General features: G+C 41.4%; 1 protein-coding gene across 1 annotated transcript in view; it reads right to left on the reverse strand.

Annotated features, from left to right (window-relative positions):
* LRRK1 (leucine rich repeat kinase 1) overlaps nucleotides 1–16,220 on the reverse strand; it is a 151,774-nt gene that overhangs the window by 72,267 nt on the left and 63,287 nt on the right. The window contains exons 4-6 of the mRNA XM_023193573.2: nucleotides 14,873–15,044; nucleotides 9,791–9,970; nucleotides 9,203–9,351 (exon numbers count right to left, since the gene is read on the reverse strand). Of these exons, the coding sequence (XP_023049341.1) occupies nucleotides 9,203–9,351; nucleotides 9,791–9,970; nucleotides 14,873–15,044 (501 nt within the window). The remainder of the gene's footprint in view (nucleotides 1–9,202; nucleotides 9,352–9,790; nucleotides 9,971–14,872; nucleotides 15,045–16,220) is intronic.

Consider the following 16,220-nt stretch of genomic DNA (forward strand, 5'->3'; position numbering starts at 1 on the left):
CACTGCAACCTCTGCCTCCTGGGTTCAAGTGATTCTCCTGCGTCAACCTCTGGAGTAACTGGGACTACAGGCACACGCTACCGCTCCCAGCTAATGTTTGTATTTTTAGTAGAGACGGGTTTCACCATGTTGGCCAGGCTGGTCTCAAACTCCTATCCTCAGGTGATCCACCACCTCGACCTCCCAATGTGCTGGGATTATAGGCGTGAGCCACCACACCTAGCAGACATGTTGGTTTCTTTCCCCCATGTCTTCTTATCACAAATAGCAGTGCTTTGACCATGTTTGTGGCAATCACTATTGATTTCATTTGAATTATGTCCTAGAGGTATTCTTCAGAAAGGAAATACTGAATTCAGAAAGGAAATACTCAAGGAAAAACCCTCAGGAAGGCCTTCCTTAACCCTCAGGCGTGGTCACTCGCCCCAACCCCAGCCTTCTGTGTCTCAGAGCTCCCTGTCAGTTTTATTCAAAGCACTAAACAAAGTTTGGGGTTATCTGTTTGGGTGACGTTCTTCTTTAATCAATTTCTCCACATGTTCACTGGGAGAAAAGAGGTTTATAGCTTTTGCCACATGATGCCAATTACTTTCCACACATATGGAACAAATTCACAGTGCCAGCAGCAAGATACTGGTGTGTCCGTTGCTCTACTGCTCTGCCAAATGTCTTACTCAGTGTGTATATTTATTTTTGCTAGTTTAATAGGTGTGTGACAGTACTTGCAAGTTGTTTTAATTTGAATTTCTGTAATTGCCAGTAATGTTGTATATGTTTCCATGCCACGATTTACTGCCAGTGTTTTCTTAAATGTAAATTAACTGTTCATTTTTCTCAAATTTTTACTTAGTGGAATCTGTGAGCAATGTGACAGCCAGGGCAAGAGTCTAGCCATCACTGCTGAGTCCCAAGCATCTAGCAGGTGATCTATAAACTTTGGCTAAATTAAATTCAATCATCAACTGACATGGAATTGCATCAGTGATCTGCTTTGGATTTAACTGTTTGTCAGTTATTTCTTCCGAACTATTTTCCATGTCTTTTCTTTTTAAAATTATGTTTTAGTATAAATAATTTTGCTTTAATGTTCATGTTATTTCTGATCATATATCTTCACATACGTTTAGAAATTGAAAGGCACTCATTTCCTTCTTAAAACTGGGATAAACATGCTTTTAAATATATATGTATCTATAGATATAAGATCTATAGATATTATATTAATAATCATATCTATAGATATGCATATTCTGATGAGTTTTCAAAGCTTAACGTTAACTTGTCTAGAATCCATTTGCATCGTAATGAACCTAAATCTCAGTACTGATAGCCAACAGTTCTCACAGCCTTGGATAATGTTTCTTACTCTTATTCTCTTTCTTATTCTTTACTCATTACGTCTTCTAGTTTGTCACCAAGTTCAAATAATAGTTTTTCTGTTTCTGCCTGTCTAGCTTAATCATTTTTCTCTGTTGTTATCTAAATACAAGTGATTGATATGCTGGCTGCTTTGTAGGATGTCTTAAAATCCAGCAGGACAGCATGAACACCAGACTGAAAAGCCATGTGCTGTTCCCATTCACTATTCTGCCATGTGACCCTGGCTACCCATTTTCGAGTTCTACGAAGCACTAACATACACGTGGATAGCATCACATTTGTCTCCTGTTCCACAGGGAAAGCATATGGGCAAGGAAGAGGACAGGGGAAACTTCAGTATGTGGAACCTAGAGAAAATGAGCATGTGTGGGACAATGGACTGAACTGCTCACCGGGGCACAAGAAAAGTGGAACTGGTGGAAGGATGCTGGGAACAGTCCAGGGTTTGCTTTCGTGATTCTCAGAGGGTAGGGAAAGGGCCCCCTCTTCTGTTCACACAAGCGATTGTTGAAAGGGCCAGGCCAAGAGGAGTCAGGGTCCATGCCCCAGCACTGGCTCTTACCATGGGGGCCTTGCTGGGCCAGGCTGAATTCTGGGAATGCCAGTGCCCACGTCTGGTCCTATAGCAGCACCACCTGCTGAGAAGAGGGTATGTGGCACCAGGGAAGTGGTGATGTGTGCGGAAGTGCTCTGCAATGCACAAAACTCTGGAATAACACCCTCTGCACCAAATGTGAGGTCCTACTTAAGACAGGGATGTTCTCCAGAGGCCTCAGGAAAGGCCACCAGCCCCCGGCCATCAGGCACTCTCATGAGCACGCAGCCGTGGCTCGGCTGCCTCCATTGGCAGCTTGCATGGCCCCAGTAAAGTGCCTGCCTTAACTCTGAGGATGTGCAGCTGGGCTGCTTGCACTCAGGCACTGACACACAGACATGAAGGGTGGGGCACCAGGAACTTGTAAGCTACATAAGGCGGAACTGATCCAAAAAGTAATAACAAATGTCCCTCTCTCTTTAGGTTAGCTGCCAGATTTGAAATCATTAGACTTTTAAAAGGAAATTAATAATTTCCCCGTTGGGTTGTTTGAAAGTTAATTTCAGGTCTGGTCTACTTCCCACATTTAAAACAGCCCCAGTGAGCCCTCAGCCTGGCTCTTTAACTGCTGAACAGGAATGAACATCGTGGTTATTCTGGGATCTGATTAGGCTTTTCCTGGCATTTCTGAGTTTTCTTTTTCCTTTCTGGGTGTGACAACATCAAAGCATTAAGCTATTTCTTATGGCAACACAGCTAAACATTGACACGATGTTCACCACGAACGTAGGCCGTCTTATTAGATGTTCAGGCAAAACTTCAGCAGCTTTAAGAGGAGCACTACCCAGCCAGGCAAACAGTGTGGCCAGGTCTGACTTTACTTCACTTTTGTTCTTTAAAGAGTGTGTTCCAACGGTCCAGACCATACAGTGTGGACTCTGGAACCTTCTTCAACCAAACACCAACAAAACCCAAGCAGCCAGCCACTACCAATGGAAAACAAATGTGGTTTCTGTGCACTTTCTCCCTTTGCTGGCAGAGGTGGATTTGGGCTATGCTTGACCTAGAAACATACAGAGGGGTTGCTGTACCTGGATCGGCTGTGGCTTCCATGCAGGTAGCAAATTACATTAAAAAATACTGACCAGCTGGTGGGTTAAGCAGAGCTCAACCACACAAAAAACACGATGGCACATGCATGATCTCCCTAAGACATTATCGTGTGGCCCGTGACTGCTTGTTGTACCAGGGCTGGAGTGACAACCTCCGTCACGTGTGCCCTGATGGAATTGTTACTTCAACAAGGTCACAGCCATGAGTGCCAGCAGTGCCAAAGGAGTTTTCAGGCCATGTATCATGTCAGTGAAGCACCCTTTTAATGCCTACCCTTGTGTAATATTCTGAACCAACCCAAATTCTCAGTTTAATCCCACTGGATACCTAGGAAGGTAGGAGCACTTACCTCTGGCTCCTGAGTCATCCTTCCTGACGGCTGGAACCCTCTGCCTGGACCCCTCTTTCCTCTCTCCTGCCAGCAGCACAGAAGGAATGTGCTGTTGCAGGCTGGAGATGATGGGGCAGCCAGGTACACCCACTCCAAAGTACTTGCTTTTGAAATTCACTTGAATGCTAAAATTACCATCTGCTTTGGGGAAGCTCAAGGGGTCCTTGTGACTCAGGTTGTGCTGAAATTTCATTTCCTCTTCTGATTCCATGCAACAGAGCCAATGAGAGGAAAAGCAACATTGCCTTTCCCTTGTCTTTTCATTCACAAAATGCAGTAATCACTTCCTCTATGCTCTATGCCAACCTTGGCATGTGTAAGAAGAGTTACCTCACAGAAAAGATCACAGATAGAAGACAACAGCCGTTTCTGCTTTTACCCTTATACCAAGAAAATCGGAGTCACTGGCTCTTGACTTTGGGTGCACATTGGAATCATCTGGATAATTTTTAAAACTCCTCATGCCAGGTGTCACCCCACAGATTCAGATTTATTCAGTGTAGGATGTGGTCTGAGTGTCAGGATTTTAAAAAGTTCCCAGGGATTCTGATGTGCAGAGAATCATTAGTCTATGTGAAACCTAGGCAGTATAGTTCAGGAACTGAGAACTGGGGAAAGCCCTGCATTCAGGAGTCTAAGCATCAATACTGTTTAGCATTGTCATCCTTGGACAAATAACATAATGTCTTTATACCTCAATAATTTCATCTGTAAAACAGATACTATTCCCTGCAGTTCTTACTGAGGTCTTATGAGGACCTAATAAGGTAAGAAAGTGCTTGGAAAAATAACAAGCACTACATAGATGTAAGGGTTAGATGATCATTATTTCCTTTGGTGATGTGAGGCTAAGAGTAATGTAACTAATATTTATTGAGCACTTATTATGTGCCAGGGCCTGTGCTAAGTGCACAGCTGCCCTCCATGGTGAAGATTATTGTTAACCCTATTTTATAACTGAGAAAACCAACCAAGGAATGAAAGGTAGAAATATACAGAAAGTACAATATCAGTATTCTTTAGAAACTAGGAAACCAGCAGGAATAAGGGAAGGGCAAAAAAGAAATAGTAATACATTAAAGAGATGGAAAAATATATACTAATAGGACAGGTTCTACACAGATATGAAGTGGGTGGATTCCTCTTTCAAAAGAAACACACTCAGATGAGATTAAAACCCAAATGCTGTTTATAAGAAATATACCTACGGTAAAGAGACAAACAAAAACCTGAACATAAACATCTGGGAAAACTTACGCAAGGTTGACACAAAGAAAAAGAGGGCAAAGTGGCCACGTGAAGAGAAAACAAACTCAATTTCAAGGATAGAGACATCAACAGGATTAAGGTGGCCATTTGATATAACCAAAATAGGTATTGATGAGTCATAAAGCCAGAAACCAGGTATGTCAAGCAAAACCTTGTAGAGACATAAGAAGAACGAGATTTAAAATACTAGCAGAAGTGGGAAATAAATATATGTATTTGTGTCGATGGATGTATGTACACTTGTACATCTCTGTATATCTGTATATCTCTATATCTATATTTCAGACTCTGATAAAGAAAGCCAGCACAAATAGGCAGCACATAAAGGGCTCAAATACTGTAATCAACAAGCTAAAATTAGAGAAAAGAAAGGAAGAAATAAATATTCAACTCAAGAAATAGGTAACATCTATTAGGCATTTGCCATGTGCCAGGCATTGTTATTAGGATGTTACAAATATTACTACATTTATTTGTCAAGCATCTCTCTGAGACAGGTATTTTATTGCTTTTCTCACTAAACCAAGACACAGAGGAAGACCCCGCAGCAGTGAAGCCTGGAGTCCAGATGAGAATCAGGAATTCTCATGCCAAGGCCTTGCTTTAACCTCAACACCATCAACAAAACACTCAAAAAAGAACTTATGGGCAGGGCACAGTGGCTCATGCCTGTGATCCCACCACTTTGGGAGGCTGAGGCAGGTGGATCACCTGAGGTCAAGACTAGCCTGACCAACATGGTGAAATCCCATCTGTACTAAAAATACAAAAATTAGCTGGGCATGGTGGTGCATACCTATAATCCCTGCTACTCAGGAGGCTGAGGCAGGGGAATTACTTGGACCTGGGAGACGGAGGTTACAGTGAGCTGAGACCATGCCATTGCTCTCCAGCCTGGGTGACAAGAGCAAAACTCCATCTCAAAGAACAAAAACAAAAATAAACAAACAAACAAAAAACCCCAAAACAACCATATGAAGAGGATTTTAATACAGACAGAAGTGAAAATTAATGAAATAACAAACAAAACAAGTAATTAGAAAAATCTATCACGTTCCTTGACAGTTCCTTGTGTTTTAACATAAATCTCTGGCTGATTTGATTAAGTTTGAAAGAGAAAAAGTAAAATTGTTCAACAGCATAAATGAAAAGAGTAATATAAGTATAGATATAGAAGAAAAGAATAAGAAAAATGTCAATGCAACATTATGACGGTAAATTAAAAAACCTAAAGGAAATGGATAATTTTCTACCAAAATATAATTTCCTGATTTGCATATAAGGGAAAGCAGACAATGTGAATTGACAAATGACTTCAAAAGGAATCAGAAAATAAAGATCTGCTTTATCTAATTAACCATTAACAATATATAATTCCTATGAGACTTCTCCAGTTAATAATAAGATGGGAAGTTCCCCAGGTTATTTTGTAAAGCTAGCATCATCTTATATAAAACCACATAAAAACATTAAAAATAGAAAATTATAGATCAATTCACCTGTAAACACAGATGCAGAAACTGTAAATAAAATATCAACAGATCAAATCCAGCAGTTAAAAAAAGACAATTAGCATTTATAGTAGGAGTTCAAGGTTGAGTCAACATCTATCATAATCATTTATTCAATTAATAAATTAAAGTAGAAAAGCTATATGAATACACTAATTGCTGCAAAAAGGGATTTGAAAAATTTAGCAATGTTTCCTAATAAAAACTCAAAGCAAAAATGAATACATGGAAACTACCTAAATATAACAAGAATCTATTTGCTAACTGTCTAGAGCAAATGCTCATAAACTGGTGACACCAAGACATTTAAAATCAGGAATAAGATAGATATAACTGCTAGAATCATGATTATTCAACTTTTGAAATTGCTAAAGATACACAATAAGACATGGAAAAATAAGTTGTATAAATATTAGAAGAGATAAACTTGTTTTGAAATTGCAGAATATGTGACCATATATCCAAAAGTATCAAGGAATTCTAGTGAAAACTACATTAGAGTGAAAAAGAGAAGATGGGAAAGGAACTGGATAAAATAGAAATAACCAAAACAACTTTTCTCCATACCAGTAATATCAGGTTGGAATAGAAATGGAAAAGAGTTATATAAATATATAGATAGTTCATTAAAATGGTAGCAAAAACAATAAAAAAGTCACAAATAGACAAGACAGGTCCAGGACTTTTAGGAAGAAAAGAAAAATATCTCATTAAGGAACATAAAAGCTACAAAATAGAGTCACTGTGGGAAATCAACAAAATAGAAAAACAAATGTCTGATAATAGTTCAGTCAAGATATCTTTGGAGGCCGGGCGCGGTGGCTCAAGCCTGTAATCCCAGCACTTTGGGAGGCCGAGACGGGTGGATCAAGAGGTCAGGAGATCGAGACCATCCTGGCCTACATGGTGAAACCCCGTCTCTATTAAAAAAAAAAATACAAAAAACTAGCCGGGCGAGATGGCGGGCGCCTGTAGTCCCAGCTACTCGGGAGGCTGAGGCAGGAGAATGGCGTAAACCCGGGAGGCAGAGCTTGCAGTGAGCCGAGATCACGCCACTGCACTCCAGCCTGGGCGACAGAGCGAGACTCCGTCTCAAAAAAAAAAAAAAAAAAAAAAAAAAAAAGATATCTTTGGAAAAAACAAATGAACAGAAAACTTGCATTAACAGATTGTAAGACTTAAATGCAGTGCCTATAATCAAAACAATATGACATTTGCCAGAAACAGATTAATAGGCCAGTGAACCAGTACTGAGAATCCCAAAATGTATACAGATATAGGTACTGGGAAAAATGCCAATGGTGACATTTCGATTCAGAGGAAAAAGAAAACTTTATTTTAAAAATTGTGCTAGAGTAACTGGCTATCTGGAAGAGATAAAAGTAAGCCACCTCCACCCTCTGCCACTTCCCTCATACAATACACACAAATAAATACCAGAAAGGTTAAAGCTTAAATTTAAAAACTAAATGAATGAAAACATTACAAGGAACTCCAGGAGAATACTGAAATAAAATTAGAGTGAAAGTGGCCTTCTTGCATAACCACATACCAGAAAGGAAAAGATTAACGTATTGAATTATGTATTATTTTATCTTTGCTATCACAAAAGACAACAAAAAAAGAAAAATAATGGATTGGGAAAAATATTGGCAACATTTATGATAAACAAAGTCTTAAAAATCTCTAATGTTCAAAAAAAAAAAACCCTCCAAAGTGAGGAAAAAAGACAAACAATCCTTTAGAAAAAAATAATCAACTAACATTAACAGGCAGTTCACATAAAGGGAATGCAGATTAATAATATAACATGGAAATTAAAATAAGGAGATATTATTTTTGCCTATCACACTGATGAAAATTAATAGGCTCCAGGATGCCTAATGCTGGCTGAGGTGTGGAGGCAGAGAATCCCATATATTGTTGGTGAAAGTGTGAATCACCAGAGTGTTTGTGGGCAGTGTTTCCAAAGCAGTCCACTTTTAGGACTGTGCTCTACATAGGCAAACATACCATAGCAAATAAGGCTATATTGTAAGAGGAAAAAAAAAAAAAGAAATATTTCAAATGTTCACCAATAGGAGGAGAACTATGTCAACTAAGCTACATTGGCTCTATGTATTTAAAGAATGTACCTAAAAGAATGAGTTGTAGCCACACTAACTGATCTAGAGGAAGTTTATGATAGAGTACTACATTTAAAAAGCCAAGTTGAAGATAATGTAAATAATGCAATACTATTTTTGTTATTAAAATGGGAAATTAAAACTAAACCCTATATAGGTTTATAAATGTTTCTATAGCATTGCATATAGAAGGATGTGAAACAATCCCTACCAGGTTGTTAAATTATTTACTTCAAGGGCAGAAGATTCAAATTTTGATTACCACTCTCAATTGTGATCACTTGTTATAACAATCATATATGACTTTGGTAATTTTAAAATTTAATTTTAACACCTAAAAAATTAAAAAAGAAATATGTTAAATATGATATATTTAACCAATTTTTGAAAAAATCAAGAAAACAAAAGCAAAAACAAACAAAAAAACTTTGGAAGGGGGATGAAGTCCAGATGTCCCCTTCAAAACTCATGATAAAATGTAATTGCTGTTGTGAAGATATTATGGGGTGGGACCATTAAGAGGTGATTAGGCCTAAAAGGCTCCACCGTCATAAATGGATTAATGTTGTTATGTTATTTTGAGGGTGGGTTGTTATAAAAGTGAGTTCTTCCCTCTCAGTCTGTTGGTCTCTTGCCCTTCACATTCTGTCATGGGATACCATTGCATGAAGGCCCTCACAAGATACCAGCACTTTTGCCATGGGATACCACTGCATGAAGGCCCTCACCAGACGCCAGCACTATGCTCTTGGACTTCTCAGTCTCCAGAACTGTAAGCCAAATATATTTCTGTTTATTATAGATTATCCAGTCGGTAGGATTCTGTTACAGCAATACAAAAGGAACTAAACACACTCCACAGGCAGTGACTACTCACTGTTTTTCCCGGATAACTGCTGGGCAAGGCACTGGCTTCAATGAAATACTTTCTCAGCAGATGTTTGCTGGGGTCAGGACTATCCAGTAAGATGTAGGAACAGAAATAGGCCCCATGCCGAAGCAGGAATATTGCAATGTCTTCATTCCCTAAAGGAACAAAACCAGAAAGCTAAAGGCATGCAGGTACAGAAAGTGTCATAGTTGTTGGAAGGGCAGACTCTGATATGTGGAATGGAAACTGAAAAGGTATTTGTGCTGGTTGGACTTCTCTATTTACTTCCCTTGATGCATCAAGTTCCTGTTAGTAGGAGAATTTCTGTGGGACTTTGCCCTTTGGAGTACCTCATACAACAGTCCCATTAGACACAGTCGGTCTCTGTCACTGAAATCCTCTTGCGGGGGCAAGTAAGGGGGAAATGAGGAAGGGTGCAGATATTTTGAAAAAGAAACACAGAACAGGAATTGCAAAAGTCTCCTCACAGAGGTAATTTGAGAGCCAAGAGTGAGAATAAAGACACAGTCCCACATCTGGAGGCTGAGATGGGTTACATGGTCAGGGTTGATTCAGGGTAGTGGGGAAACCCACCTGACTTGATGGCCGCATACAGGGGCAAGCGCACGATGACCGGGAACTCATTCTTCCTGACAGCGTAGCTCTCTGGGTCAGCCCCATGTGTCAGGACCAGGAGCTTCACAACCCCCAGGTGCCCTTGTTGGCAAGCTAAGGCCAGCATCCAGTTCAGCAGCCGCTGGGGACTGCAGGGACCTGGCAGGAGATGGCAGGACAAAGGGAAAGTGCCACTGAAGGGTGCTGCTTGCTCCCACTCTGCTCTTCCCTTAGATCATTAGTAACAATGGACTGACCAAATAAAATGTGGTACATTTGCACCATGGAATACTATACAGCCATAAAAAAGAATGAGATCATGTCCTTTGCAGCAACATGGATGGAGCTGGAGATGATTATCCTACGTGAACTAACACAGGAACAGAAAACCAAATACTGCACTTATAAGGGGGAGCTAAACATTGAATGAACATGGACACAAAGAAGGGAACAACAGACACTGGGGACTACTTGAGGGTGGAGGGAGGAAAAAGGGTGAAGATTAAAAAACTACCTATTGGGTACTATGCTTATTACCCAGGTGACAAAATAATCTGCATACCAAACCCCAGCAACATGCAATTTACCCATGTAACAAACCTGCACATGTATCCCTGAACCTAAAGTAAAAGTTAAAAAAAAATCCAACTGCCCTGTTTCCAGCTGAAAGTTGCTTCTGTTGAGTTGATAGTGTTTTCTGGAATAGCCCCTCTGAATTGCATATGACATTTCCACGCATCATTCCCCCACCTGCTTGTCAGAAAATGCCAAGCAATAAAATGTAGGATTAAAAATGGCATATCCAGGTTGATCTTAGCCAAATAAAAAATGAATGTGTGGAAATAAGACTAGAAAGAACTACCCCAGTGTTGTGGTATTATCTCTGGGCTCTCCCCTGCCCTCACCCCTCCCCTAGAGTAACATTACATGCAGGAGTATGAACTTTGGAGACAGGCATTTTAGAGCTAAAATAATTTAGCTATGTAATTTTGGACACATTTCTTAATCTCTCTCTCAGTTTGGCTGTTGGTAAAATCAGAATAAAAATACTCATCCTCCCAAGTTTAATATGAGGACTACATCACAAAATGTGTGTCAAGTGCCTGGATAATAAATCCTAACTCATTACGTTGTATCATTGTATTATTAGAGTATAACACTTTCCCACATTTTAAAATTATCTATAATATACATATATTACTTTCATGAATAATAATAATAAAAGCTTTGGTGAAAGAAATGGATCTGTCAGGCCTAAAACTGAGAATTTCTCCCCAGTAGAACTGCCTACTTAATTCCAGGATGAAATAACACTTAGCACATTGAATTAACAGGGACAGTGTGGGCTGAAATGTTACAATATCTTCAAGTTCAAAATAGTGCAATATCTTTTGGGTCTAGTTGCCATGGAAAAATGACCTCATCTTCTGCATGGACACTTCCCACATGCATCATAACACTGTCTCATTTCCAGAGGCACATAGTCCTAGGGATCAAAGTGCTCCCAAGTGAGGAGAGAGTGACCCTCTCCTTAACGACAGGACATTGATCAGGAAAGCAGGGTCAGGACGGCCCTGTTATTCACCAAATAAAGCATGTAGCATAGGACTGAGGCTGGAGCCAGTGCCAAGTAAATATCCCTTCTTCTCCCTCTACTGTTAATCAGAATTAATGATTTGTAGGTATGTTAACAGAAAATAAGTGACCCCTAATTCACTTACACAAGAATATCTAGGTAAGAGAAACACAGTAACCATGCTAGTAACTTCTGTTGAGATGTGGATGTGCCAGTCTTTGGAGGCAGGCATTGTATTTCAGGACCATGATTTTAAGGTGAGGAAACCAAAGCTCAGAGAGGTTTGGAAATGTAGGAGATTGGTCAGAGTGGTGGGAAAAACTACAGTGAAAGGATGCAAACCTTCTGAAAGTTCAGAAGGTTCTGCAGAGCCCTGGGGGAGAATAGCTAAAGGCAGAGGGCAAGGAGTGTAGGGAAATGTATCTTAAACAGGCTTATTTACTTATGGTGACCAGGAACTGACCTTTGATCATCTGCTGACTTGACGTTCCCTGAAACAGGAACAATAAATGTTAATTACCTATAGGTTGTGTTCGCTCCAGGTTTTCGGCATTGTGCCTGCATTGAATAAAAGCAAGCAGCTCTAGCTTCTCCAGGCTGCTCTCTGGCCACTAGAGCCAGGCAGTCACCCAGCTGCTCTTACACTGTATACCTGTGTCTGAGTACTCATTTCATCCATCAGCCAGGGTCTGCGGGACACACCCAGCAGGGAAACTTCCTGAAGGTCCCACAGTTGGTAAATAACAAGGTCAAGACTTAAACCTTGCTTTGTCTAAAATCAAAGGGTGCTCTCTTAACCACACAAAACCCCTACAGGTATTATCTACAGCCTAAGGCCAATGACACTCAGAGGAGCCCCTCTTCCTCCCTGCTCAGCTTCAGAGACCAGGAATCACATAACAACGTGCTTCAAAGAATAAATCCCATCAACCTCTCATCCCTCTTCTTCTCAAACCCTCCTTTGTTCTCTAGCTGCTGCTTGTTTTTGCTTTTTGTTTGAGAGAGGGTCTCCTTCTATCTCAGCCTGGAGTACAGTAATGTGATCATAGCTGACTGCAGCCTCAGACTCCTGGGCTCAAGTCATTCTCCCACTTCAGCCTCCTGAGTACCTGGGAATATAGGCATGTGCCACCATGTCTGTTAATTAAAATTTTTTTTTTGTAGAGACAGGGTCTCACTATGTTACTCAGGCTGGTCATGAACTCCTGGGCTCAAGTGATCTTCTTGCCTTGGCCTCCCAATGTGTTGGGATTACAGGCATGAGCCACCATGTCCGGCCTGTCCCTTGTTTGTCTTCTTGTCTTAACTTACTCCTGACCATGGCTGACTTCCCTTCCAGCTTGGGAACTCCTTTGGAGGAAGTGCAGGGTTGGTACACACTGTTTTTCCCATCTCTGCACTTTCTGCGAAGTCCACCACAATGGTCTGAAATCCTTCAGTCCTCAGTAGCTCTGCTCAGAGTTGAGCTGAAGACAGGATGCTCCTGGGAGTAGTTGAAAACCAAGATGAGGTTCAGCCACACTTCCGGTTCTGCGAAAGCAGGCAACCCAAGTCCTTCCCTCACTTGTCTGCCAAGTAAACTCCTATTCACTCTGCAAAGCCCAGGTCAGATGTCAGCCTCCCTTGGGAGACCCCATCCTGCATCCAGACAAACCTGCCCCCTGCTGTGTGCTCCCAGACCTTTGCATAAAAATACTTCAACCTCAGCATAATTACATTGCACAACATTACTCCTTTCTGCCTTAATTTCCCCTGCTTGGCCAGGAGGTACTAAAAGGCTGGGAAAATCTTAAAAAAAATTCTCTGTGTCTCTCAAGTTCTACAAAGTGCTCAGCACTTGGCAGTATTCAATAAATATTAGCTAACATTAGGTGACTGAGTCAGCTGGCATAGACTCTTCAGGGCTAGAACAGAGCTAATCTTGGGGCTCCCTGAAAAGAGGCAGGTCAGCCTTTGGCTCCTTAGGGGCACCCGAGCTCCTCTCTGCCCTCCTATGTCTTGTCTTAGTCTGCTTCTCATGGGCCCTAAAATTGCCCTGATTTCTGCCCATAACGTCATTCTGCCTTCAGACGCATGAGGGGAACACCAGCTTGGAACCAGCTCTGAGCACAGATCTATCAAAGCACACAGCTGGAAACTCTCAAACAGGCTGCTGTATAAGGGGTGAGGCCCAATGCAGAATGAAAAGAATGGGGCCTCTTGTTTAAAAATCATGGGACATTTTAAGATAGTGAGTACAGAGTATTAAACAAAATATGGGCCCTTCTAGGTGCAGGGCCCTGGGCGACTGCATGTTCTCCCACCCAGGAGGTGGGCCCTGGCTCCCAAGCAAAATCCTAACTCCCAAAGACCACTGCTAGGGTGTGCCTCAACCTATAACTGTAGCGATGCCTGCCTAGACTGGTGCAGTGTTTCTGAGCTAAGACCACCATGGGAAATTACAGGAGGCCAGGACATCTTGAGTTCACCAGAGAAAAAAATAGTTCCTACAAAAGCAACATAGTGTGGTACACAAATGCAATGGAATATTATGCAGCTATCAAGTCACAAAAAGGCATGGAGAAACCTTAAATGCATATTGCTATGGGAAAGAAGTGAGTTTGAAATGGCTACATACTGTGGGATTCCAACTAAAGCGATGTTCTGGAAAATGCAAAGATACTAAAAAAGGTCAGTAGTTGCCAGGGGCCAGGGGAGGGAGGGAGGGATGGGCCAGGGGAGGGGTGGAGCACAGAGAATTTTTAGGGCAGTGAAACTGTTCTGTGTAATACTGTACTGACGGATACGTATCATTATCCATTTGTCAAAACCGATGGGATGTACAACAGCAAGAATGAATTGCAAAGTAAGCAATGCACTTCAGTTAGTAACAAGGTATCAATATTAGTTGATCAATTGTCGCAAATGTACCACACTAATGCAAAACAGAGTTATAGGGAAAACCGTGTGGAGGGGGTACGGTGGGCACTTCTCTGAGCTTTGGTTTCCTCATCTGAAAACCATGGCCCTGAAATATAGCACCTGCCTCCTAAGACTGATGCATCCCCATCTCAATACAAGTTACTAGCATGATTACTCTGTCTCTCTTACCTAGACATTCTTGTGTAAGTGAATTAGGGATCACCTGTTTTCTGTTAACATACCTTCAAATTACTAATTCTGGAACTCTGTACACTCTAATCAATTTTTTCCATAAATCTAAAACTTCTCTAAAAAGACCAAGGTCTATTAATTATTTTTTTAAAAAACAATGTTAATTATATTCTTTAAGAAATATGGTGTTTGAGACTTTCTTTTATGAGTTCATGGGAGTGAGAGGTGGGATGTGGCTAGCAGGCAAGCTTCACTTTGTTTGGGTGTCAGTGGCCTGCCCTGGATTTCTTGATCTCATTATTGGTGAAAGCATGAAGAAGTAAACATTTTGGGGTGATGCCTAAGAAGAGGTGCCCTGAGACATGGTTAAGAGCTCGTGCCCTGTGATTTACCTGGTAAGGACTCAAGCAATTCCTGCACAATGGCCGTGTGCCCAAAATACGCTGCTACCACGGCTGGGTTGTCATCCATGGGCTCGGTGGGCAGCTCCACCAGTCTCTCGCTGAGTAGATAGCGGACCATCTCCAGATCCCCATAGGCCGCTGGGATGCTCAGAAGCTGGCCCTGGCCAAAACAGAACAGGGCTTCAGTGAGATTGGCTCTATTAGGAACTGCCAAGAGAACTGACGTTAAACTCTTCACCAGGTCCCAGGGCAGGGCTGGAGTTGTGTTGTCCACAATGGCAACACCTGCCAAGTGTGACTGGGCAGCACTTGAAATGTGGCTCTTCAGAAGTGAGAGGTGGAGAGTATAAAATCACATGTGAATTCAAAGACCTAGTACAGAAAGGGTAAGCTAGCTCATCAATAATTTATATTGATTACATGTTGAAACAATGATTTTAATATATTCATGTTAAATAAAATAATATTAACATTTTATTTGTTTGTTTCTGTTTGCTCCTTTTTTTTTGACAGGGTCTCTCTCTGTTATCCAGGCTTGTTCACTGCAGCCTTGACCTCCCAGACTAAAGTGATCCTCCTGCCTCAGCTTCCTGAGTAGCTGGGACCGCAGGCATGTGCCACCACACCGGCTAATTTTTTTTTTTTTGTAGAGACCAGATCTTGCTATGTTGCTAGGGCTGGTCTCAACCTTCTGGGCTCAAGTGATCCTCCAACTGGAATACCTGAGATTATAGGTGTGTGCTTGTTTACTGCTTTAATGTGGCTACTAGAAAATATGATATTATACATGTGGCTCGCATTTGCTGCTCTCAATTACCTGCTTCATGAGGAACGGGATGGTGCGCATAGCCCCTTCTGGCATAGAGCCAGAGCTCAGTAACCCCTTGGGACATGTTGAGTCAGTCCTGGGAAGAGGGAAGGCAACCAGGCTCTCTGAGGAACCATTCTGCAACTTATTCATAAATGGAATGTGACAGACCAGGGGACTTCACAGATCTGAATCCAGGGACAAAGATCCTCCAGCAGCATGCAGAGGGACTCTTGACTTGGTGGCCCAGAGGAAGGAAAGGATATGGTGGAAACTGGATCCAAACCTGAGTTCCTGCTCATTTCCAGTCCTTCTGGTATGTAAAGGTCCTATGAGGCGGGCCATGTATTGATACATCAACAAGAATGTGGAGGTTCAGAGAGGTTTCAGAGCTTGCCCAAGACCACATAGCTAGTAAGTGGCTATCATAGACCAGTGTAAAAGTGGTCTTGACTTATCATGAGCTCTCTGGGTCTGAGAAAAGGATGCTCAGATGGCTGCTAGATTGGCATGTTAAGTGTTTGATTG

The sequence above is a fragment of the Piliocolobus tephrosceles genome, chromosome 6 (assembly GCF_002776525.5).
Source record: "Piliocolobus tephrosceles isolate RC106 chromosome 6, ASM277652v3, whole genome shotgun sequence".
Taxonomy (NCBI): domain Eukaryota; kingdom Metazoa; phylum Chordata; class Mammalia; order Primates; family Cercopithecidae; genus Piliocolobus; species Piliocolobus tephrosceles.